The sequence below is a fragment of the Benincasa hispida genome, chromosome 9, assembly GCF_027475165.1.
Source record: "Benincasa hispida cultivar pf3 chromosome 9, pf3_genome.v1.1, whole genome shotgun sequence".
In the NCBI taxonomy this organism is placed as follows: domain Eukaryota; kingdom Viridiplantae; phylum Streptophyta; class Magnoliopsida; order Cucurbitales; family Cucurbitaceae; genus Benincasa; species Benincasa hispida.
In genome coordinates, this window is record NC_143486.1 from 1,975 (window position 1) to 29,440 (window position 27,466).

A 27,466-nucleotide genomic window follows, 5' to 3' on the forward strand; every position below is an offset into this window, starting at 1 on the left:
GGGATACCTCCTTCATCAACGTAGGTACAAATGTTACCATCCTTCTTCCCAAAAATATTTTATCGCAATGGATGTGACATTCTTCCCAAAAATACTTTGTCGCAATGGATGTTACCATCCTTCTTTTCCAATAGTTCTCTTCAAGGGGAGAGTACTAGTGAAGAAACTAATTGGGGTCCAAGTCTGTCAATCTTACCTGAACTTGAACCTATTTCTGACATTAGCAGCAATGAACCCATTCTACCTACCAAACAAGTCCCATGGATCACGTACTATAGGAAGAATCTCAGAAAGAAAATAGTGTCGCCTGTTACTACTCCGGCTCTAGTCCATGAGTCAGAACGGTGTCAATTCCAGGTACTAGTAATCCTATCCCTGAAAATGGTAACATTTATGATAAAACTGATGCTTATGTTGAAAATGATGTGAGTAAAGATAGATAAGACAATGACGACACTAATGACTGTACCGAGTACGATGTGACTGATACAAGTGATGATAGTTGTGAAAAACCGCGTCCAGCAGAAAACATTGTTGAAGGTAAGGGAGATACTTCTGAGGATAAGAAACATGAGTAAGAGACTGAATGTAGTGGGGAGTCAGAGGAGAAGAAAGATCATGATGCCTCTCTTGATCTTCCTATTATCTTAAGAAAAGTTACAAGGTCGCTTACGAAATACCACTACAGAGTTACTTGTCTTATAGCAACTTGTCTCCCGTGTTCAAAGCCCTCACTACGAGCCTAGACACAGTTACAATACTGAACAATATACATACATCAATGGAGATTCCCGAATGGAGAGCCACAATCATGGAGGAAATAGGGGCACTTGATAAAAACAACACTTGGGACCAGGTCTTTTCCAAAGGGACACAAAGCAGTTGGGTACAAATAGGTGTTCACCATTAAATATAGGCCTGATGGAACAATTGATAGGTACAAGGCCCGATTAGTTTGCTAGAGGCTTTACTCAGATCTTCAGAATAGATTACTTCGAGACATTTTCACCTATAGCAAAGTTGAACATAGTACGTGTTCTTCTCTCAATGGCGGTTAATAAAGTATGGTCTCTTCATCAGTTTGATGTGAAGGATGCCTTCCTTAATGGATAATTAGAAGAAGAAGTGTACATGAGTCCTCCCCTAGGATTCGAGAAATAGTTCAATCACCAAGTATATAGACTAAGGATGTCCTTGTATGGGTTGAAACAGTCTCCGAAAGCATAGTTTGGCAGATTTACTACCTTTGTGAAATCACAAGGGTATAGTCAAGGATACTCAGATCACACCCTCTTTACAAAGAAATCAGTATTCGAGAAAATTGTAGTGTTGATTGTGCATGTAGATGATATTGTCACTTTAGGTGCTGATGATTTAGAAATTAACAGATTGAAGAGGAAAATGGTTGAGGAATTTGAAATAAAGGACCTTGAAAAATTGAGGTACTTTCTCGTAATGGAAGTGGCTCGGTCAAAAGAAGGGATTTCGGTTTCTCAACGAAAATATATTCTAGATTTGCTTAAGAAGACAAGTATGACAGGCTGTAAACCAGTGGACACTCCTATGGAAGTTAATGCTAAACTCAATAACTTGAGTAACAGTGCTTCGGTTAGTAAGGAAAGATATCAGTGGCTTGTTGGGAAGCTAATCTATCTTTCCCATACCAGACCAGATATTGTATATGTAATCAGTGTAGTTAGTCAGTTCATGTAGTCTCCTTACGAAGAACATATGAGAGTAGTGGAGTACATCCTGAGGTATTTAAAAACATCTTCAGGTAGAGGTTTGATGTCCAAGAAGTCCGACAGACATTGCATCGAGGCATACATAGATGCAGATTGGGCAGGTTCTGTGGTAGATAGAAAGTCAACATCAGAATACTGTACCTTCATATGGGGTAACCTCGTTACATGGAGGATTAAGAAACAAGGAGTTATTGCCAGAAGTAGTGCCGAAGCTGAATACAGGGTTATGAGTCTGGGGATATGTGAGGAAATTTGGCTGGAAAAGGTCCTGAATGATCTCAATCAAGGACATGATGGTCCGATGAAACTCTATTGTGATAACAAAGCCGCAATAAGTATAAAAAACAACCCAGTACAACATGACATAACGATGCATGTGAAGATTGATAGACATTTCATCAAGGAGAGACTTGACAGTGGCAATATTTATATTCTCTATATTTCTTCCAATCAACAGATTGCAGATGTTCTGACAAAAAGGCTTCCTAGATAGTTCTTTAACTCTTGTATTAGCAAGTTGGGCCTCATTAATATCTACGCTCCAACTTAAGGGGAGTGTTGAAAATAGGGTTTTAACCCTAAGAGACATTTTTGTCTTTTCACTGTACCCTAAGGTTTCCCTCTTTTCTATTTAAGCATGTAGCCTCTCTGTATCCTATGTATCAAATTATAATAAGAAAATTCTATACAATGGTTTTTTCTCCCTATACTACGGTTTTTCACATAAATCTGTGTGTGCATCTTTTCTCTCTATTCTCTTTGTTTTTATCAGTCTTCGATCCATTCGTACTGCTTGTAGTCTCCAGTTGCAACCAGCTCCTTTATATGCCACTATGAGTAGTTTTTTCAACGACTTCAAGACACAAAATTCAAAGTTATCTCTGATCGTAGATATTGCCAATTCATCTTTAAGCGCATCCTTGGATAAAACTATTCCCCAGCGCATCCTTGGATAAAAATATTCCCCCTTCCTGTATAAGTTGTCTTGTTTGTTCCTGTGATGCCATGTTTGGATAACATGGTTAGGATGGGTAAGATGGTCGTCTTGACATAAACGGGGTAGGTTGTGTACTTTGTTTGGATGGTGCATTTGATGTCTCAGCTTTGTTCGTCTTTGAAGTGAATCTGTGACTGTAATCGAATGTTGACTCCCACCCACCGGTACCCACCCAATATTGGTAGGTGTTTTCCACGGGAAGGGAAATGTATTGGTCCCAGGAATGTTCGTGACTTGCTAAGTCCATCGTGTGTTTGTTATATGGAATAAAGTTCCATTCATATGGATGTGACCCGTGATTATAGAGATCATTGTCTTCAAAATCAGCCACATCGACAAATGAATTGTATACATTTTCATAAATGGGATCCACATTATTTCTCTGCTATTTTCATGTTGTTGCTACACATAGATGAATACTTGACATATGTTCGTGTGCCATGATGAACTCAACTTCTTCGTCGTCCCTAATATAAATGAGGGGTGACAGTCGGGTAAAGTTTTCCTTGAATGCAATATCAATGTCATGTTCATTCTTGTCTATACCAACAACATTGTATATACGATCCAGTAGTTCAGTATACTTTTTTGTTGTCAGTACTAGTATCCCTTTAACCATCTTAGATATGTATAATATTTGGTCCTTGTTCCACTGAGCACCAAAATGAGTGTACAATCCTCGCATGCAAGCATAACCCGATTAATATCCATATATAAAAATCAGCAATCAAGTAACATATTATTCTTCAAATATCATACCTTACTGGTGGTGTCATTAAAAAAGAAATATACGTTAAATTAGAAGTATGAACAAAGCTGATTGGCCAATATAGTCTTAGAAAGAAGACAGTTGCGAAACACAAGGGTTGAGGTTTAATGTAACTCAAACACCACCACTTCATAATTTTAGTGAGTTTGTATTGGATGGGGAAGGATACCGTGGGGTATGATGTCAAATAAATTAAGGTGTTCATTACATGAAATGATATGCAATAAATTGTAGTGGTTTAAGGTTGGTGATTGTGATTAAGTAAAGTCAACATCTCGATTGCAATGTGTTAATGTATCGGTACTTTAAGTTCGAACTAAATGACCCAAATATGAATCACGATTTCATCTTGCAATGTAAAGTTCCACTGCGAATGTAATAAATATTAATGAGAGGTCAATTAAATGGACTATTGGGGTTGTTCATTGCGATAATGATGCATAGTTTCCCCAACACAATTTCAATGTTGATGTGACTACGTCATCATTAAGCAGCACATGTTCAATGCATAATGACATCGCAATGGGTGAATCGCGATGTGTTGACCTATCACGATCAGATAATTGTTCGGTTATCACATTCGTTTAGAACCAAACCATCGACAAATATTAATTACCACTGACAACGGGTAATCATTGGTGATAAGATCTAGGTTTGGGGGAGATGAAACGACTTTAAAGTCATTCCTATTTTAACGGGATGAAAGCTGCATGGATTTTGGTACGTCCCGTTTCGATTTCTCATCTCAGACATATTTTACAATGGCTCCCTAGGGTTTTAATGATGGAGATTTTAGTCCAGATGATGGATTGTTCAACTCCTACTCGTCGAACGTCCCTGAGTACTGGTGTGACTAAAGGGATTTAAATCCCAGCGAAAGCGTGTGATCGTGTTTTTTAATTTCTTGAACAAATTAAAAATACAAATAATCAAGAAAAGGTTAAGAATCATACCTTTGCCGATCCACAATTGCACAACGAAATCTCCTCTTGAAACTGGTAGTCTCCTTTTTTAATTCTTCTATTCCACGAGATTTTCTTTGCTATGATTCTAGCAAGAATTTGGCTTGTGGGAATCACTTCTTGAAAAAATGGAGGGAATTGAGAAGAAAAAAATTCTTAAAACTTTTAAAAGGAAATTAGGAGAATTTTTAGAGAGAGAGTTTCAGAGTAATTGTAGAGATTTTTATTTTAGAGAGTATGTCCTATGACTTATGAGGGCTCCCAAGGGCCCTATTTATAAATCTCAATAGTTACTCCTAATCCTATTGAGATAACTCTTCTACGGAGATTTTAAATAAATATTTAATAATATCCAATATTAATAAATATCTACCTAAAAATATCTCATATTAAATAGTTTAAAATATTTAAATCACATTTAACTATTTATCTCCTGCAAAATCTTTAGTTTGAATCTCATCCAAATTAAGTAATTAATTATTTGAATCCAATTCAAAATAATTAGTTAATTCTTCCCCCAATTATTTAATTCAAATATTATTTAGATTAAATAACTTAACAATATGGATCTTATCCAAATAATTAATTATTTGAATCATATTCAAACAAATCAATTCTCCCATTATCTACTTAATTCAAATCTTATTTAAATTAAATAGCTTATTTATTTATATGGATCCCATCCAAATAAATAAATAATTATTTGGATCATATTAAAATAAATTAATTCTCCATATCATAAAGTTATAGTTTGAATCTTATTCAAATGAACTTTATAAAAAAATCATGTAATTAACTGTATCAAATATAATTCTTTCAACATATTTGATTCTTATAGATCTGTGGTGAGCTAACAAAAGAACTTATAAACTTACAAATTATAAACTCTAATGATCCAAGATTAATTAATTAAGCTCTTTAGTTAAATTATAACTTTAATTCATTAACTACGGGGAAAACCACTGTAGACTTGTAGTTGAACTCTTATGCACTAAAGGACAAGTAGTATCCATGGATATAGTTAATATCAGCAAGTTGATCATTCATGAGCTGTTCATAATTATAGCGGTTCAAATATCCACTTTACCCTTGTAACTACATCTTTTTCTTAAGTACTATTGATTCCTCTAATGAAGAATTTGTTTATGATCTAACCATAAACTTAGTCCCTCTCAGGCTAGCAGAAGGAAGGCCTTCTGTTCAAGACCCGAAACCAATATCTAAGGGAACTACTCATCTACTTACCCTATGGGAGAATGAGTGAATTTCATCTTGTGAAGTTATGTTCCTGGCTTCCCATTTAGTCAAGTCCCCAAAATGGTAGGCTTATTGAGTCGGTAACTTGGGCCACTTTCAACCGTGCAAATGAAAGGACTGACATCACAGACAGGAGTTCATAAATCACTCGAGATTAAGATTGAGTCGCACACGATCATCCTACGGAATATTGATCTCATCAATTAACGGATTTACAATGAGAGATTAAATATTTCGCATTGGGTCTAACCTCATCCATATACTATAAATCTTTAGTTTATTTTTTAAATATGATCTATCTCGTATGTCAACTACAAACTATTTAGAACTACATATAATAACCTTAGATTTTTTCGGTTAATGGATAAATTAATCTTGCACAATTAATAATTAATTTAATCAACTAATAAATTACAAGGCTTCAGGGCACAAGTCCCAACAATGACATGTATGACCCTTTTACTACGTCATACTCTTCCAATGCTGAGAAGTCATCGGAGTTTCGAAGCTCATTGGAGGACGACTCTAAATCCTTTGAAGAATTCCTAAAGTTAAGGAAAACTGTCATAGAGCAGGCACCGACGACAATCTCTGACTCCACTTCATCCAATCCTAACTGTGCCCCGTTGTCTTCTTCTGATGAAACATCGACTGAGGAGGAACACTCGGGGTCCGAGTCTGATTCAACTACGTACTTCAGTGAACGATCCCATGCGTGCCTCACCAGAAGTTATAGTCATTTCATCAGACTCTGATAAATTCGACTACGGGATACCAAGTGTCGAATTTGACTCTCCCGCCGATCTGCCGACTCCATCATCTAACTCTCCGACACCGATTACAACCATCGACTTCGACAAATGATTCTAACTTCTACTATACCGACACCGACAGTTATTCCGATCTGCCTTACTGAAGACTATTCGAACAAATTTTTTCTTCTGATTTTATGTTTTAGGTTGGTTCATGTAATCGTCTAATGTGGGGAATGGTTTAGATGCTCTTTTTTTTTCCTTTTTTTTTTCTTGGTTCATGATCATGTTAATATACTGCTTTATCTGAATACATATTAGTAATATGTTAGTGTTGTTACTAAAATTTTCCCTTCTTTATGTTAATATTTGTATTTCTCAGTGATGAATGCTAATGATCGGACGGGTATCAACAAAAAATATGGTGTGAGTCTATATATGACGACCAATATAGGTAAGGATTATAAAGAAAAAGTACAACATCAAAAAAAACCCTTAAACCCTAGTCACCAAATAAATGTATCCGCCCATAATTGAACAACGTATTGTCATTTAAACAAAGACATTTTAACTTGCACCTATCAGGATCGGTGTCCTAAATCTCTCTTGTATTCTCGTAGTTTGTAAACTTTATATAAACAAATTGTTGTTAATAAAATAATTATTATTTTATGAGCATACGCTCAATCTAATAAACAAAGATCTTAGGTTATTTTATGTAATTTAAACATGTATGCAGAGACGTCCAAGTGGATCATGTTTAAATGATAACCTAAATAGTCTGTAGTAGATGGATAAGGCTAGATACCTTATCCTGGTGGCATTATGGATATAGCCCGCTTTGTAGACGTTACAAGTATTGTAAAGTGCCACAAATGATCTGGTCCTGATCATTCATGTGGAGACATGTGGGCGGTGGTATCCTATACAAAGAATCTGTATAAGACCAGGTCATGAACTGATTAGTTTAATTATATAACGCCGTTAATAATAGAGACTTACATTTTACTAGGATGACCATAGGTGTATGACTTGAATCTTGAGTGAGTTGTGAATTCTTGCCTATGAAAGCAGTCCTTTGATTTGCATGGGTGAGAGTGGACAGATCACCAACTCAATATGCTTACAATATTTGGGATTCGTATGATTAGGGAGCTGGGAACACAACTACATAAGACAAAATTCACTCATTCTTTGATGTCAGGGTAAGTAGATAAATTGCTCTCTTAAGGGCTGATTCTGAGGCTCGAACAATATGGTCATACCCTCTCTTGGCCTGAGAGAGATTTGGTCATAGTTGGACTATGACTTATTGTTCATTAGAGGGATAAGTGGTACTTAAGGAGTTAGATGTAACTATAGGGGCAAAATGATAATTTTGGCTCAGTTATACTTACAAGAAATTTGTGAAGGGTCATCGTATTGTTGACTGGTTATATCCTATGGACAAAGAAATATATCTGTAGTGTGAAGAGTGCAGCTATCGATTTTTAGTGAAGTGATCGACAGTTAATGGATGTTGGGTAATTTAATTAAAGAGTTTAATTCATTATCCAAGTACCATTAAAGCTTTAATGTACAGGTCCATAAGGTCCCCTCTGTAGCTCAACATGAATTATTGAGAACTAATTTTGGATTAATTTGAATTATTCAAATTAATTGAGGGAATTAATTATATATGGTATAATTAATTAAATTAATTATGTGTAATATAATATAATGTATTTGATACGTTATAATATAACGTTTATTTGAGAGGAAATAAATATTTGAATATGATTTAAATATTAATTATGTGGATGAGATTCATATAATTAAATTTAGTATAAATGTGGTTTATATTATATATCATGCATTATTAAGAGAAATTAAAACTATAAGTTATATTGTATTTGATACAATATAAAAACTATAGATTATGTGTTATATTTGTTATAACATCTAGTTATATACATCTAATAAGTTAGTTATTATATGTATATATGTATATATTTATATATATTAAATTTAATTTAATTTTTGAATTAAATTAAATTAAGGAAGTTATGAAAATAACTCCCTCCCTATTTTTTCTCTCTAACCATCGTGAAACGTGAGAGAGGAAATTTAGTTTTTTGACGATATCTTCGTCTTCTTTATAGAGGGTGTCAGTGAAAGATCCCTCTAGTAATTCCGAAGAACACAGAGAAGAAAAATTAGTTTTCTTCTTCCTCTCAAATTCTCCCCCTCTTCCCAAAATTCAGAGCACACAACACTTGAATTCTCATCCTTAAAGAGAATACATGAGATTCATTTATCAAGGTGATCATTTAGGATTTCAATTTTGAAGATCGAGTTCCAGACAGAGAATTTGTGACTAGAGAAGAAATTTCGTGAAGATTATTGGGTTCAAAGGTAAGTGCTATTTCTTCCCTAATCCCTTCAAAACATGTTGTATTTTATTGTATAATGCATAATTTTCTATTCTTTAAATTGGGATTCTGAGAAAAAAAAAATTGAGAACGATTCTCTTCCGCTGTAAAACTTCATCGTTTCTTCAGTGTCAAGTTCTGCATATCTGTCGTGGTCACATCATACTCCATGAATTTAGCACAATAGTAACCGTAGATGAGCCCTCTAGTTTACCGTTTCAAGTTCGTCAACTTAGAGACTACCCAATTGTGCTTTTATTGAGTAGATCGACCGTAATTTAGACCACATGCAACAACTAGAGATGGCAACCCTTCTAACAAGGCATGTGTAGCACTTGCTAACTCGATGTCATCAATGTATAGTGGAATGCAGTAAAAAATATATACCCTACCCTTGCCGATCTCAATGCGTGCCAAGATCCAATGATCCTTGATGTCGATGGGCCTATACACATATGTGACCTCGTTCCATGCAAGGGCATATCCCTTCACTTTCCCAAGAACGCGACCAAGAAATGTTTGATCTTTACTGCCCCGCCAGTCCAATATTCTCGCTATGCCTCTCGACGCAGCTGCCTTGGTTAGACTATCTACTGCGAAAAAAAAAAAAAAACTTTTGTATGAATGGAAGAAAATATTTACGGATGCAAATATAGTAATGCAATCAAATGATATTAAATCATGTCATACCATAAAAGCTATGTCAATGATCGTGAAGTTGTGTTTACAAAGGTTGCGTCTTGATTGCAGCTAACGGTTCATGAACATCAACAATGTAACAATATCCTGAAAAAAACGTCAGTCTAACCTCAACATAAAACATACGTGTTCCATATTAAGTATTACAGTAAAAAAGCCACTAATATTACCTTCGTATTTACCCACTCTTGGCATGAAAATTTTTGGAAAAAAAACTTTTGGGCAGCTGCTATGCAGGATGTGTCATACTTCGTTATTTGTCCATGAGTTATATACGTGAGCAAGATTCTTAGGTATTGGAAATTCAAGATCATAGACTGCCAAATTCTGATCGGGTATCTCAAGACATGTAAAACCAAATGCTTTGCCCTTGTTTCTAGTGACCACGTCGGGGTGTATACTTCTGAATCGCTTTTCGCTTACGTTGTTGGGTCGTGGATTTGATGGGAACATTCATTGTTGTTTGATTCTTGACGATTGCACTTATTTCCACCGCAACGATGGGCCTCGTCACTTCGGGTAGAGGCGTAAGCAAAAGTCGATCAAATTGTTCAACCCGTCCATATTGGTCGAACCTTCGGTTTGTGTAGATATGAAATCGATGCCAACTTGTTCGGCTTCGATTTTCCAAGTGGGTGCGTTGTTTAAGACCAAGCCGACCGTTTGGCCATTAAAATATGTCTTTCACTTCCTTATCTTCATACTTTTGGCATCCCCGTTTCTGAGGTTTATTGTTTCTTCTCCACCAATTTCTTTAAGTTCCATGAGGGAAAGAACTCTTCACTTCAAGAGTATTAAAGATAATAGAAAGAGAAAAAAAATAAGGAAAAAGATAGATAAACCACAAAAAGGAATGACATAGGAAAGGAAAGGGTTTGATGGCCTAGTTGCCTAGAATGATAAAAAGTTTAAAATAAGTTACATTCTTCACGGAAAGCCCAAAAGACCATTCAAGCACGCCATCAACTCTTCCAATTCCACATTTCAATTTTCAAATGTCACATCATACACTCTCCCATTTTTCTAATAAGTAAAAAAGGAAAAAAAATAATTTTTCTTTTAAAAGTCTATCGCTGAGAGCCTGAGATAGTTTTAGTGAGACTTGATGTAAAATTCATATCTAACCTGACACAAAATTGAAAAAATGGTGAACTACTTAAACCAACTTTTCATTGATCGATTCAATGTGGTTACCCCAGAATGCCCGATTTAGTGTAGTTTTGCATCTTCCTTTAAAATTCTAAGCGGTTGAGCTTTGATTTTTTCTATAAATCAAGCCAAATTGAGCTGCTTGCACCGCTAATTTCGGGGACAGGTTCATCCAATATTGTAATCACGTCAACGTTCTTCATGGGTCCGATCATTGCTTCGATATTGTGATTTTCGTCTTTATCAACATCAACCACCTCTATTACCAGCTCACGATTCAGTTGGTCATCCATTCCATCCTTTCCCATGTGATTAACTTCGTCAACTATGTAGCCTGAAACGCTAAGAAGCCACTATTCCCCTTTGCCGTGGGCACCCATACTGCATTCATCACCCTTATGGACAATAGTGTGTCTTATATCTGCTTCACGTGCGCCTTCAATATCCACTTCTATTTCATTGAGATGAAACATAGTTGTACTTTGATCGATACAAGTGTTGATCGATTGGAACTCGGACCCTTTACTTCGCACAAGATTTCGTACATCGATATGAGGTACATCATGTACCTATGGATCGGTGTGTATTACAAATTTAATTCGAAAAACATAGTACACTTTACGTTTCAAATAGATAATGGAAAATGAAAAAAATAACGATACCTTACTCAACTCTCGAATTATTGACATCACATTAGCAAGTTTCAACTTCACTGCAGATAAATCAGCGTCTAATCTCTCAACGTGTTCTTTAAGTCCAGAGAGCTCTTGTACAATCGCATTGTACTGGTACAATGGAACGTTTACACCTTCATGTTGATTCTTGTACAATGTTCATTTCCCCAACGCCATCGTCTTGGTATCCACCGACATCCATGAATCCACCAAGATTCTCATCTAAAAAATCCTGGATGTCAGCATCACTCGTATCTCGATGGAGAAGTAAGTTAGCAACAACATCGTGTAAGAGTCTATCGCTCACTGTTGCCTCCCAGAAACTACGTTTCGAAACAGATTCATATATGGACACTACTACCTCCAACTACAACACATGTATCAGTAAATGAACAATCCTAACCAAACGTAAGCAAGCTAAGAACCATACCTGAGGTGACTGGAAAACCTCTTTCATTAATCTTTTCATTGGGACGAACTGGGTGGACGTCCACCTTAGGATATGTGGTACCATATCCGAGCTCAACTTCTTACAGACCCATCTTGATAGCATTAGGATAGTCTCTTACAACCACACCCTATTTAATTAAGGATGCGTTAAGTAAGTATGCATAATATCTATCTACCTACCAAGAATCAATCCAAATAGGGATAAGTGTCGTAACAAGAAAGCATGTGTGAATCCAGTAAGAATGTATCTCACTTTATATCCTTGTTCATCATAGACATCATCTTTTAATATTCAATCTTGTCAACCAATGCATTTTGGAGACTTTTTAAAGTTCTATCGAACCAAATGCTTCTCCAGTCTACTTCATTGAAAGCGCTTAGGTCCTCAATAGCCGTAAACAATGTGTGTCCAATTTCGTGTTAACCCGATCCTTCCCCACCATTGCTACCTCAACATAGTAGACAACAGACACCTTCACTGCATTTTCATCAGTCTCAGACTCCAACTTAACATGCTCCACTTCCATATTAGTTTGGCATATTATTTGTCTCGTAGATAACCATTGTCGATATCAAACTGGATAACATCACTACTAGAGGGAGATGGCCATAAGCAAGTGATTAGCATAAAATCCTCTTTAGTAAAGGTCAAAACCTTCCCATCTACGAGGAAACTAATGACACCTGTCCGATCATCAACTACCTCTCTTTGCAGTATGTAATGTACAAGAGGACTATTGAACATCAAATCTAAGTTAAACAAATGCCCGAATATTGTGTTTCCTCTAAACATGTCCAACTGGGTTAACCAAAGCTTATCCTTCATCACCTTGTTAGCATGTCTAATGCGTGACAGATTGGTAATCTATGCAGGGAAGTGATCCTCTTCTTTATATTTCAAAATCGTGCCATTTATTATCTATAATACATAAAACAAAACAGAATAAAATTTTTAGGTTTATTCAACCCTAATGAAATAGGAATTTATAGGTAAACTGTTGTGCCCTAGAATATGTACACATATTTTTTAGCATCAACCTAAGACCATTCCCATCTTCCCCATCCCTTTGAAACCAACATGACGAGTTACAAATAGAAAATACTCATTATTGTTATTTTTTTTCAACATACCAGATCATGTAAATTCAAAAAATTAGAACAATAGTAATCAAAAGAGAGATTCATGACTAACGTACTTTTGGGGGTAAATACAGGTGCAAACTATGGAAAGAAGAACAAAAATATTTAAAAAGCGCAAGGTACTTAGTCCAGAATAGTCGAAATTGGTGAAACGGCGTTGGATTGAAGTTTAAGCTCTTTTAATTTACAAATCGCGATTAGACTTATAATCAGGCGAGTGCTGTACAAAAGCCTTCGTGTTTCAATGGGCTTCCCTGACCCGAGGGATTGAGATAAAATTTCCTGAAAAATGACGCGTCACGATAGACTTGGAACTCAATTCACGGCTAAGCAAATATCGAGCTGACAGGTTCATCACTATCGCGATATTCATTAAACCCCAATTGGCGTAAATAAACATTTCCTATCTTGTTTGTATTACAAAATTAGGTAAGGGATTAGTGAAAATGATCAGACAGGAAGGATCAACGCTAGTGCGAACATATTTTGTAACGTTGGATTGGGCTAGTGCGAACATATTTTGAAAATGATCACATAGTTTAAATCTTCATCGCGTTTTGTTCATCAAGTCGGGCTAGGGATAGGAAAACTTCATGAGGCTGAGAGGCCAATCACGATCGTGATGCGTTTATATGTTATGAATAGGGATGTGACGTAAATAAAAGGTTATAATTTATAAATTTTCGAGGAGGTTCACAAAACTAAAACGCACTCAAGGATAGGTCATCCGTACAAAAACCTTGAGTTTCTCTAACAATCAAACACAATAATTTCAATTACAGAAACAAAATATCTAGAGTATTAGGAGTCTATCTAGTCTCTCCAAAACAAAAAAAATACACCAAATTACCAAAATAACAAGGTAGAGAGAAGAAAAGAGATACAACGACAGTATTTAACGAATGAAGGAGGAGATGAACGTACCTTGGAACAACAAAATCCACAAGAAGAAGGGCAAGAATCATGAATAGAGAACTTAAAAAGTCTCTAAGGGGCGTTTGGGCAAGTGTTATCATCAAAATATAATAACCATCCCTTGCTACAGTAAAAACTATTTCAAAACCTTCAATTAGCGTCAACACTATTTCAAAACTCCCATTTGCTATAATGTTTACTATTTACTACGATTTTTACTATTTTACATTCATCATTTTTTCATTATTTGTTACAATGTTTATTATTTCCTTCTCAAACTAAAATAGTTTACACCTCAAACACATACTATTATGACCCAAACTAAAATAATCTATACCCAAAACATAAACTATCATAACCCAACTATAATAACCTAGGATTATAATAACTAACTTATTACCACAAATGCCCCTTAAGGGGCCGTTTGGATTTAGGTTTTCTCAATGCCCAGAAATAAAGGATGTCTGGGAATTATATGTCTCGAAATAAAATTACTGGGAATCAAGGATGACTATGTTTGGTTGTCATGGAAAAATAATGTATGGGAATAGTATGTGTGAGAAATATATGTGGGAATTAAAAAAAAAAAAAATTAAGATTGTCTCTATCAAACATTTGTTGAAATGCTTTGAATCTGTTTGTTGGCACTTCGAACAACCAAGTACAGGGGTATCGCTTAAATTATCTACACGATCGCTGAGTAACAAAATGCTATACGACCACCTATCCAATGCTATACGATTGCCTATCAAATGCTATACGATTGCTTACCAAATGCTACACGATCGCTGAGGTCGGCTACACGAGTAACAAAATGCTATACGATCGCCTACCTAATGCTATACGATCACTTACCAAATGCTACACAATCGCTGAGCTTGGCTACATGATCGCTGAGCTCTGCTACACGATCGTTGAGTAACAAAATGTTATATGACCGCCTACCCAATGCTTACGATCGCCTACCTAATGCTATACGAACATAATATAGGAAAGTCTTCCCTCTCGGTCGAGCTGCTTTGCTCATTCTCCTATACCTGGCTACTTCTCGCGATCGCTTACCAAATGCTACACGATCTCTTATCAAATGTTACACGATCGCCTACCCAATGCTATACGATCACCTACCAAATACTATACGATCGCTTACCAAATACTACACCATCGCTTACCAAATGCTACACGGTCGCTGAGTAACAAAATGTTATACGATCGCCTACTAAATGCTATACGATCGCCTACCAAATGCTATACGATCGCCTACCAAAATCTATACGATCGCTTACCAAATGCTACACGATCGTTGAGTAACAAAATGTTATACGATTTCACGATTGGAAGGAAGAAAAATCGTGGTAGGAAGCGGAAGAAGAAATGAAAATCCATACTTCTCAATGGGTATGCAATTCCTTCATTTGTGTGGGGTAAAAGATACCCAGGACTTGCCTTTTCCAAAGTAAATAAACAAATCCTAACCAAACATGAGCCTTGTAAACCCATTCACATTCCCACCCTCTTTTCCCTCCAACCAACGACCCCTAAAAGTGTTCGACGAGAGAGTTTGGGAAGTGGAGGCTGGGTGAAAACAATGACCATTTCCGTAGGGTTATTAGGAGGAGAGTGAAAAGTGGAATTCTTTTAACCAAAAACAAAAACTTAAGTAAAATAAACAAAATAAAATATCTCTACTTACAACATGTTTACATTCTATTGATTATTTATTAATTTCTAAAATTTGATAATTTAATGTCAATTATTAATTTATTTTCAATCATTTGCTTGAACTTTTAATAATTTAGTCTCTGAATTTTAGTTGGAAATGTTTTAATCTTTGTATTATTAAATTTGTAATAATTTAGCTCTTGAACTTTAATGAGTAAAAATTGAGTTCTTGAACTTTACAATTTGTATTGACTCAGTCCTTATTGAAAAAGATATTATTAAGATTTAATAAAAAAATTTATACATGTAAACCGATAACTTTTTTTATAAAATATAAAAATTAAGTCGTTACTTAATAGAGGTTGAAACATATTTCGAAGAGATTTTTTATGACAAGAACTAAATTGTTCTTTGTTAAAGTTTAGGGATTAAATTGTTATAAATCTGAAAGTATATATGGACTAAAATCTTAATCAGTTAAGTTCAATGACTAAATTGTTACTTTATTGAAAGTCTAGGGACCAAAAGCTTTTTTTTTTTTTTTTTTAACTTTTTTTAATTTCTGTACTTTTCTACTTCAAATATTTGCAACATTTTTTTAAAGGTTGCAATAGAATTAAGTTATTGCAACAGTGTCACGAATCTTGCAACATAATCGTTGTAATACACTTTTTTTTGTAGCATTTAACAAGAGTATTGTAAATTAATCGTTGCAATAGACATAATTTGCAACAAATTTGTAAAATATACCTAAAAATTGTTGTAATTGTACATAGCTTTGCAACCATTTTTTAAATTGCTGCAAAAAATCGCTACATTAGATGGTTTTACAACAGTTTGTTTATATGTTGCTAGAAACCGTTGCAATCTTATGAAGTCTTGTTGTAGTGTTTTGTTGTAGTGTTTGGTCTAAATCGCTACAAAATATCTGTTTTTAAACCGTTGCAATTTATGGTTTTTAAATCGCTACAAAATATCTGTTTTGTTGTAGTGTTTGGTCTAAACTCACGTGCATCCTCACACCATAACATATGATGACTTTGGATGAAAATAATTGATATTTTCCCAATTTTCTAAGGACTCGTTTGAATTGATTTAAGAAAAAAATGTTTTTAAAAAAATTCATTTTAATTTAAATATTTTTTATAAAACTAATTAAAATACACTTGAAAAACTATTTTCAGTAATTGTCAATATTAAAATACACTTGAAAAACTATTTTCAGTAGTTGTCAATATTAAAATACATTTGAGTGGTTGCCAAACACTCAAATATCTTATCAAAGACTTATTTTTTACATTAGACACTTGAAAATGTATTTCAAACACACTATAATTAATAAATTTTTTTCAATCAGGAGTAAAATTGCTGACACTAGGGGCAAAATTGTATTTTCAGTATGTGGATTTTCCACTTAAAAATTGAAAAAGTAAGAGGTTAGAAAAATTAGTTTCTAAAAGATATTTGTTTTGTTAAAAATAGCAATTTCCTTATCATAGTTACTAATATGCTCATTGCAAAAGTCACATATAATATTATGTTATCTAAATCGATTATTCAGTTATGGTCTCGGATTTAAATGGATACAAGTAGGTTAAGAATTACCTTTTTGATTTTTATATTTTTAACAATTTAGTCATATATAATGATTTAGTCTAATTCTTTAATTTTATTAATAATTTAGTTCCAATTAAAACCTCAATAATTTATATAGTGAAAATTATTTTAAGATATAATAGAATTTCTTATTAAAGTTGATTGATAAACTAATTAGGAACCAAATAGTTTATGAGATACCAAATCAAAATTGTTGAATAATAAAAATCGACATTTAATTTTATGCGGTAGGGATGACATTATTACAAATTTGAAAGTTAATAAATGATTACATACTAAAATAGGAGGATTAAATTGCTACTATAGTTATGAAGACTTCCAAGACGTTTATTCTCTTGCTCGCTCTTGCCAGGTATGAACTCAAACAAAAACTATACTCCAAATCAATAATGTAGTTGTCATTGCATGTTGTTTCCAAGAATTACAACTCTTCTTGAATTTCTATGTATAAGTATTTAGAACATTTGTTTGCTGTGTGGTATATTTTACGTAAGCAGTTTATAAAATGCTACTGAAGAACTCATTGCAGATAAACTGTTTGATAAAATGACAATGAGAAAGGTCAGTTTTCAGAAGTTGTCGTACATAAATTAGACTATTTTGAATCAGGAACATATTGAGTTTGTGAACTAATTTAGGCAAAAATGGTACAATTACAAGCATTAACCATCCCGAGCCGAAAAAGGAGTAGATGTCATTGTCATGAAAACTGTTTATTCTGTTGCTGGTGAGCAATGAAGAGGGTATTGAGTTGAAAGGAAAATATCAAGACCATGTGTATAGGTATCTTTTTCTCAAAGGATTTGAAATTCTACATAGGTAAAGCAGAGAAATTTCCTAGTCTTCTGATAATGTGTAAAGTAATACTTAGTTTAAGCAGCTAACTACAGTTTGTGTAGTATGATATGAACTCCATGTTGAGGCTTCATTGATGAGGAGGTGGTGGGAGCATGTGTATATGATGGCGAAAGCTCAAATGAGAAGCGTTGTAGGATAATTGATAATGCCATTTTTGCTTCAATCATGGCAAAGTTTAGTCCTATGCATATTCTAGGACCCCAGCCAAATGGTACATAAGCACTTGGATTATTGGTTGCTTTGGAAACTCCCTCAGAAAATCTTTCTGGTTTAAATTCATATGCATCTTCTCCCCATAACTCAGGATCACAATGGATAAGAACAATTGGTAAGCCCACCATCACTCCTGCTGGTAAAATCAAATTTCCAAGTCTTGTTTCTTTTTTAACAAGACGCTCAAACATACTCACAGGTGTATACAACCTGAGAACCTCGTTCAAGATCATAGTTACCTGTGCCGTTGCAAAAGTTACTTGTCATAGCAAACACACAAATTTTTAGGGCATACATCCCCTCAAAAGTCACATGTTAAAGTGTCACTCCTTGCCAACATTTCTAGCTAAGAACATCGATATAGAAATGAGATACAAATATGACATGACACTCATACAGAGACATGTCACTTTTTTATGGACAAGGACACGACAAGGACGCATTAATTCAAAATCATCGAATGTACGTATTTATATGCTTAAAAAGTTAGTATGATGTATTTTGCTATCAAAATTTATTATTTTTATCATATGTATTTGGTATATTCAACAAGTGTTTGATACATATTTCACAAATATTGGATTTATTTAGCATTGTAGGACTAGTTTCTAACACATCTACTGGACTACCAAGTGTTTGATATATGTCAAAGCGACCAAGTGTCTGGCACACAGACACATTAGCCATGATTAAAGTGTTCGTACTTCTTAGATGTCAAGTCTATCAAATAGCCTTTATTCTATTAACTTACATAGTCCAAATTAAAGGCTAAGTTTGATTGAGATTAAGGTTAGAAGCCATTCTATAATATTTATACCTCCAAAACGTTCTCATGTGATTGCTTTATATCAGAAGATGGCATTTAAATTTCACATATGAGATAAGATTAAAATGAGAAAAATAGACAAGTGGAAAGTAAATGCTCGAGAATTGAACACTCACAACTTTTAGTCGACTTAAACCATCATAATCTGGTTTCTTGTTGCCAAAAATATCAAAGACCTCTGCTCTTGCTCGCTCTTGCCATTCTGGATATGAACTCAACATTACCATCGTCCAAACTAGTAATGTAGCTGTAGTTTCTTGGCCAACAGCATAGAAAAGTTTGCATTCAACAATAATATCTTCTATGCTCATTCCAATGTCTTTATTGTTTCCATGTTGTTTGATTTCCTTCAAATTGGATTCCATGAGAATGCTTAGTAGGTCAGTTTTCATAGCTTCACCTGCCTTCATAGACTTTTCCCTTTCATTTATAATACCCAAGATCAAAGTTGCTATCTCTTTACTTATCTCTTTCATTTTATTGTTTGATTTTGTGGGTAGAAATCTGCACAAAATTAATCATGATCTGAAATCTTTCACATTAGATGTATCATAATGTTGTAGATGGATTAAGGTTTTACCTCCATCCTGGAATATATATCCCTAAGGTAGATTGGATCAATAAGCCAAATAGTTCAGTTTGAAGCTCGAAGATCCTTTTTCCTTTCTCATAGCTACTCCCAAATGCAGTTCGAGAGATCACATCAGCCGCCATATTTTGTAGATAAGGCATTACATCTAACTCACAAGATCCCTCTCCAGAGACCATGCTTTCCCACTTGCTAACCATCTCGTTACAACTGTGATAAATTGCTGGTACCATAACCTATAGAAGTGTATGTATGAGATCTTGAAATTATTGATCTCGTTTGATAATGTTTCTATTTCCTATTTTCTACTTCTTGTTTCGTAGGAACTTGAAACAACAATATGTTTGGTAAGTATTTTTGTTTCTTGTTTCTTGAAAAAAGAAACATAAATAATTATCAAACAAGAACAAGAAATATAAATAGCCATTTGTTTGATTTGATTTCTTTGTTTTGGAAAGAGAAAACAGAAACTTTATCAAATGGGCTCTTAGTAACTTGAATAATTAGTTACTCATTTGCCTACGAGTACCTATAGAGTTGGAAAGGATCTGAGTTCAAAATGAACTTGTAAATCAATTGAAGTTTGTTAGTTTGGTTGTCATAATCAAAACTAAATAATCTAGACTTGTTTGGCAGTAATTTAGTTTTGGTTTTTAAAAACCGTGCTTGTATTCATACAATATCTTTACTATAGTTTTCATTTAATTCATAGCCAAATCCTAAAATCAAGAACAAGTTTTTAACTACTTTTCTTAGTTTCCAAAGCTTGAATTTTGAAGACATCTCTAAAAAGTAGATAACATAAGAAAGAAACTCATAAGTAAAAGTAGCATTTATAATTTGTTATCCCTATAAAAGAACAAATAGTTATCGAACGTCACCCTGATGAAATGCTGTTTTTATCTTCTGTAAATAAGCATGTGCTTCATCCTAATAAAGCAACATTCATTATACATATATGATTCCAAGTATTCATGTTGGTTATAAGATTATGATAGAATATTAGCCTTATTATTTATTTGTGGAAGTTTTTGAATTAGTTTAGAAGTGAAATGGAGAGAATGATACCTTAAGCTTTTCTAAATGAAATGCAGGGTTGATTATCTTTCTGTGTTTGACCCATTTTGGTCCTTCATGACTGAAAAGTCCATCTGCAGCCAATCTGATAAGGGGATACAAAGTTGGCTTTTGGAAATCATTGATCAATGAGAACACAATTTTAAGTTGTTCAGGGTCCATGATGTGCACTCTTGGTATGGGGCCAAGCCACATGAATGAATTCTTGCCTGCACTCCATCAAACACGTGCATTTTTCAGAAAATTTACAATGAATTGATAAATCATTCAACAGGAGCATTGCACTTTCACAGGGAATAGAACTATGAATAAGAAAGACTTTAAGTAAAATATTATGTATTTTCTGCTGGTAAGTTATAAAGTGGCTAACTTCAGCATAGAGGTGTCCATGTAGGATATGGACGGGGATGACATTCTTTATTCTTACTAAATTTCTCATTTAATTTTCTTTTTTGTAGGAATTAGGATGGAAAATCTCCGTAGAAATTTTTGAGGATCGAGTTCTCCGAAGGAAATTATTGCTGATTTAGTTTCTTTAAAAAAATGAATTAAATTATGTATTAAGAAGGTTTTTAATTAAATATTTAATTCTCCACTAAGGATTCTCATTTACATGGTCAAGAAAAAATATTACTCCTCTTAAAATGAAACAAAATAAAATGTAACAGGAAGCTATTTAATCATCCATACATACGTCGATTTAATTATCTGTATATATTAAATAATATTAATGATAAAAGTATATGGAGCAAGTAGTGGAAATACATTCTCCATTCCGTCTTCATTTAGCTCGCGAAATTTTTTTTTTCCCCACTCCCTATCCAAATAAGGATTCCTTAACCTTATTATACATGGATCCCCATGGGTTGGACTAATCAAGATATATATTTTCGACTAAGGGGTAAAAGCGAGATTCAAATTTTTAATTATTTGGATGAAAAAAAAAATCTAGAATGTCATAGTTTAAAGTATTTCCTTCACTGCTGATGGTCTAACAATTATTAACATAGATGTTTGATTTATTTAGTTGCAAAACATGTCACTTTTGTTAGGGAACATCAAATTTAAGGGGTGTAATTGTAATTAAATCACATTAGAAAGTATATTATGTACAAAACATATAAACTTCCAAGTGATCAAAGTGTTAGAAAAAAAATGGTAATTTTTATTTTATGGTTTAACAAACTCTATGGATAAAAAGAAAAAATTAAATAGATAAAGTTTTTCAAAAAAGAAAATTCATATGGGTCCTAAAATCTAGTTTTAACTGTTTGAGGTATACTCACAATAACATTGAACTAAAGGGAATATTTTGCACACAAAACATGCCTAATTGTTGGATAAACATTGGTTTTTAGTTTTTGCAAATTATAACTATTTTCTTACAACTTCTTTATCCTAACTTTCATCTTTCCTAATTATCAAATTTCAAAAACAACACATTTTTAAAAGGAATAATTGCGAATATAACAATTAAGCCGAATTATTTGCTGATATATATGACAATGCAAAAAAGTTGCAAATATAGTAAATTTAGATTCAACTCTTAAAGTTTATAAGAGATAGACCATATCACAAATAGAAGTTTATCACGGATAGATTTTATTATATTTGTAATTCTGTAATACTGTTGTTGTACGCTTGATTATTAGTCCATCTTTTAAACTTGTTAAAAGTGCTCATTTACCTTTTTATAAAACTTGACTTGGTTTTTTAAAATACTATAAAAAATAACCTATTTAGTAACGGTTTTATTTTTAAAATTTATACTAATATTTTCCCCTAAATTTCATACTATAAACTCTTAAATTTTTGGTTAAATTTTAGGAAAAGACACAAAAATTTTAAAACTACTTTTTATTTTCAAATTTTGATTTGAATTTTTAAAATATTAATGTGACGTAGACATCAAAATAGAAAAAGTTAAAAGGTTTGAGTAAAGCAATAATCTCAATTTTTAAGACGCTACAAAATTATTATTCTACATAATTTATTTAGGATAAATTGTAAAAACCACCTCTAAAGTATGTGATAATTGTAATTACACCTTCAAACTTTCAATTGAAAAATTAGGTTCTAAACTTCTACAAGTTTCAAAATCGAACCCTCGATCATACAATAATTGTAGAAATCGAACCTATAAATGTTAAAAATTGAACCTTCAAACTTATACAAATGTTACCATTCATACAATTATATAAGTTTGATGTTCTAATTTGATCTAATTTTAAAACTTACCACTATATTTTAGAGTCGGTTTTTGTAATTTGCCCACTTAGTGTAAATGAAAAAGAAAGAAAAAGGAAAAGGAAGATTGAGATAAAGATGATGGTACCATAATTCTGAATAGTATGATAAACAGCAGGAATGACACGTGGAGCGATATGATTGGAGAAGTTCATGGGCTTGGAGATGGCCTGCTCTCTCATGGCGGCTATGTCCTTCAAGTCGCCGTGAAGAATCCGGTAAGAATTTCCGGCGAAACCTTGCCGTCTTAAAAGCTTCTCTAATTTCTTCGGCCTTAACCAAATCCAGTCCAGTAATCTCCATCCCGATAATAATAATATCGGAATTATTAGCCAAATTGAAATCGTAGCTGCAACAAGCGACATCTTTGTAAAACTGTTTATTGAATAAATTTTCAATGGCTATGAGTTTTAACTTTTCTATGCTATTTATAACCCCATGAACTTTGAAATTCATATCACCATATATTGGAAAAAAAAACATAATTTAATAATTATAAAATTAAGAATACTATTTTTTAAATGAAATATGTTTCAGAAATGGGTCCAACCGTGCTACCCAAGACAAGGTAATATTATTGAGTTTGATTTATTTATTTATTTATTTATTTTTGGGACAAATATCAATTTATATGTTTGAACTTTGGGATAATATCAATTTAAACCTCAAACTAATTATTATATCAATTAAAACCCTAAACTTTCATAAGTATATGAATTTAAACCTTGGGTTTTTATAAGTATATTAATTTAAACCCTAAATTTTTATTAGTGTATCCAAATAAAACATAATGATGGGTTTATATTGATACACTTACGAAAGTTTAAAACTTAAATTGATATAATCATTAATTGAGGTTTAAATTGATAAAAATTATCAGTTTAGAATCTAAATTGATATAACTTCCAAAGTTCAGGATATAAATTGATATTTTTCTATTTTTTTTAAAATAAAATTTTAATTTTATAGCTCAAGAGTTTTGATTTGATCGAACAACATTTTTTTATCTAATTTTCCAATGGTAAAATACTGTGCAATCAGCGATGATTCTCTCTTTTAGAAAAATAAATTGAAAAATAATAAGAGGTTAAATTACAAATTTGGTCTATGCTTAAAAAAAAAAAAGTTAGAATTTAGAAAATTTATTTTGGTATTGTAATTAAAGTGTGGGGTAAGAAAATCGAACCTTAAATCTTGAAGTTAATAATATAAGCACTATATCAATTGAGCTACGCTCTTGTTGGCTGATATAATCGTCTTTGTGTGGTAATTAATAAACATCATCGTCTCTTTAATCTTAATGAGGAATATTATTAATTTGTTAATTTAACTTATATATTACTTTAATATTCAAGTAATCATAGAGACCAATTTAAAGATATGTCTTTAATAATGGAGTTAGGTTCAAATTGGACATTAATAATATTTAATTTTAAATGTTTATTGACATATTAAGATATTAAAAATTTTAATTCTAACTGAACTAAAAAAGTATATAATAAAACAATATAGAAGTAACAAAAGTTCAAATTTCACACCTAAAATAAGAGTCGATTTTCAAGAGTAATTGAATATAAACATTTTAACTTACATATTCTATACTTTGAATTTATGATTTTCACTCATTTCTTTTAGGTTAAATCACAAGTTTAGTTTATGAATTTTTAAGTTTGTTTATTTAGTTTCTCTAGTTTAAAAAGTGTCAATAGATTCTTAAACTTTCAACTAGGCCCAATAAGTGAGTTCCAAAAATTCCAATTTTGTGCCCAATTGATATTTGACATATTCAATATTTTTTTAAAAAAAAAATAAATGAGACCTACTAGACACTAGTTCGAAAGTTTAGAGTCATATTATATATTATACATAGAAAATGAAATCCAAAAATAGAAAAGACATGATAGACAATTGATAAGTCGATACTTTGATTATAATTTCAAGGAGAATCAAGAACTCAATTTTATATCAAATATATCAGTTAATTTGTTTTTTTTTTTTTAAATACGTCGAAGATTTATGAGACAAAATTTTTTCTCTCAATAATTTTAAAGTTAGAGAAAAAGGACCTTTATATCACATAAATCTTTGAAGTTTATAATTTAACCTTTCTTTTATCAAAGAAAAGGAAAAAGAGAAGAAAAAGGAAAAAAGTTGATAAGGTGGAAACATCTAAGTTGGATTATCATCACATTAGGGATGTGATTGTAAATTTCGATGACTTTTCTTCCCTTTTTTCTCTCTCTTTCTCTCTCTAAAAAAAGTTTTTTTGTGTGGTCTTTTTCTTTTCCATGTGCTTTGAAGAAAAAATATCTTCAAACATCACATCAGCTTGGAAATTTCAATTTATCTATCAATCATTAAAAAAAAAGGATAAATTTTAATTTGTATCCCTAAACTTTAGAGATGATATTAATTTAAATTTCAAATTAACAACTGTATCATACATCCTGAATTTTTGGGTTGTATCAATTTAAACCTTGAATTTTGAGAATTGTATCAATTTGAACCTCAAACTAATAATTGTATCAATTTAAACCCTAAAATTTCATAAGTATATCGATTTAAATCCTAAACTTTCATAATTGTATTAATTTACAATTTTCTTCAGATTTAGTTTGAAAAATATCATGCAAAACATTTTTTTTTTTTTCCAATCAAACTTATGTAAGTTTAGAGATTTGATTGATAAAATTACAAGTCTTACACTATGTTTATCCAAATGACACATAATGAAGGGTTTAAATTGATATATTTATGAAAGTTTAAGGTTTAAATTGATACAACTCACAAAGTTCAAGGTTTAAATTGATACCATTATTAATTTAGGGTTTAAATTGATATAGCCCTCAAAGTTTAGGAGTACAAATCGATATTTCCTGAAAAAAAATCACATACAAAATTCAATTAATAAAACAGGTAATGTTTGATTAAAAATGAGCATAATTCAATTAATATAAGATACACGCTCTAATCATTAAATCAGAGGTTTGAAATCCCCGAACAAAATTGTTGTACTAAAAAAAACTAAAAATATCTCGAGCCAATAATGGGAATATTCAAACTCAATTACAAAACTTTAGGGTCATTTTTAAAAAAACAAAAAATCAAACCCCGTACCAAAATATGTCCCAAACTAAATATTATTTAATGTAACGATAAAAATTAAATATTCAAAATAGTCTCATTCAATCCTAATAACCTGATGAGGAATTGTATTAGGGTGTTAGATGGGTAATAAGGAGGGTTGGTGAATGAATTAGGATTTGAGTGTGATCTCAAAATTAGGAAGATCTAAATATCTCGAAAACTTAATTTATATTGTAGTTCCGTTATCCTTTAAATTTTACTATAGTTGGGTCCTACATAACCTTAAAGCTAATTACAACTATAGTACTAAATTTTTGTCGAAATGTCATATGTCCAACGATATTTCCACATGTCCATAGATTCCACATTGACATTAGAGGTAAATTAATATTTTCATTATATCGTAAAAAAACCCATGAAACACAAAAAATAATCATCAAAATGCCACTAATATAAATATAATATAAATCATAGACATATTAACTTATTTACAAATCAGTAAATATTTATATGCTAAATTAAATTTGCTTTTTTTGTTTTTATAATTTTTTTAAAAATATATATAGAAATCGATATTTCCATCGAAATTTTCATAAAAATTAAGACCATGATAGCCTCATCGACATTTTAAACTTTGGTTATAAGTTTTTTTTTCTCTTTTTCTTTTAGTTAAAAACTAAACTAAGGAACAATTATTATTAATTTTCATTCTTAGAAAAGATTTAAATGAGGAAATTAATTACTAAATATATTGGTTAGAAGCTCACAAAAATAGGTTACTTGAACTCCAAGATATTCTAGATTATTGTTCTATATTTTGGTTGAAATAAATGGACTTAGATATTTTTTCATTATACTTGACCTCCAAGAAAATTTCAACTAAGAAGTCATATAATTCACGTTTCTCTTCTTTTATTTTCTTTGTCTTCACATGAGAACATGAATTCAGCCGTTGGAAGATGTGACACTCAAATTATGTACATATATATAAGTGTTGATTATGGTAGGGATAGTAGAGAGGTTATTCCCTTAAATGCTGATTATGAGGCTTGAACAAGGGATCCCGCCCTCTCATTTGGCATGAGAGGGACTTGGTTTTGTGATTGGATCACAAAACAATTGTTTATTAGGGGATAAGTGGGGACTTAAGGAACTAATTTCGGGGATAAAACAGATATTTGACCTAACTGTTATTATAAACAACCTGTGAAGGGTTAACTTACTAATCATGGTTATATCGAGTAGATATAATATATCTCCAGTAAGGAGAGTTCAACTATGGGCTTTAGTGGAGTGACTCATTAGTTAATGGATGGGGATTAGATCGGTCTTATGAGTTTAGCCGATTAATCTCGGATCGTTGGAGCCCA

The 27,466-nt window shown here is 32.5% G+C and overlaps 1 protein-coding gene and 1 long non-coding RNA gene across 3 annotated transcripts; one reads left to right on the forward strand and one right to left on the reverse strand.

Moving 5' to 3' along the window:
* Nucleotides 1-17,311: 17,311 nt before the first annotated feature.
* LOC150033552 (uncharacterized) lies at nt 17,312-23,412 on the forward strand. Of its 2 annotated transcripts, XR_016532226.1 has the most exons (3): nt 17,312-17,551; nt 20,780-21,111; nt 21,221-21,361. It is a non-coding gene; the product is annotated as an uncharacterized LOC150033552 (long non-coding RNA). The 2 variants fall into 2 exon arrangements; XR_016532225.1 differs by having other exon boundaries at nt 20,780-23,412.
* Nucleotides 17,766-23,406, reverse strand: LOC150033553 (cytochrome P450 CYP72A219-like). The gene is made up of 5 exons (XM_090317932.1): nt 23,098-23,406; nt 20,754-20,971; nt 19,677-19,921; nt 19,213-19,600; nt 17,766-18,509 (listed from the first exon to the last, which is right to left on the reverse strand). Exons 1-5 carry the CDS (start codon nt 23,372-23,374, stop codon nt 18,084-18,086), a joined length of 1,554 nt encoding a protein of 517 aa, XP_090174058.1. The 5' UTR covers nt 23,375-23,406; the 3' UTR covers nt 17,766-18,083.
* Nucleotides 23,413-27,466: the final 4,054 nt, after the last annotated feature.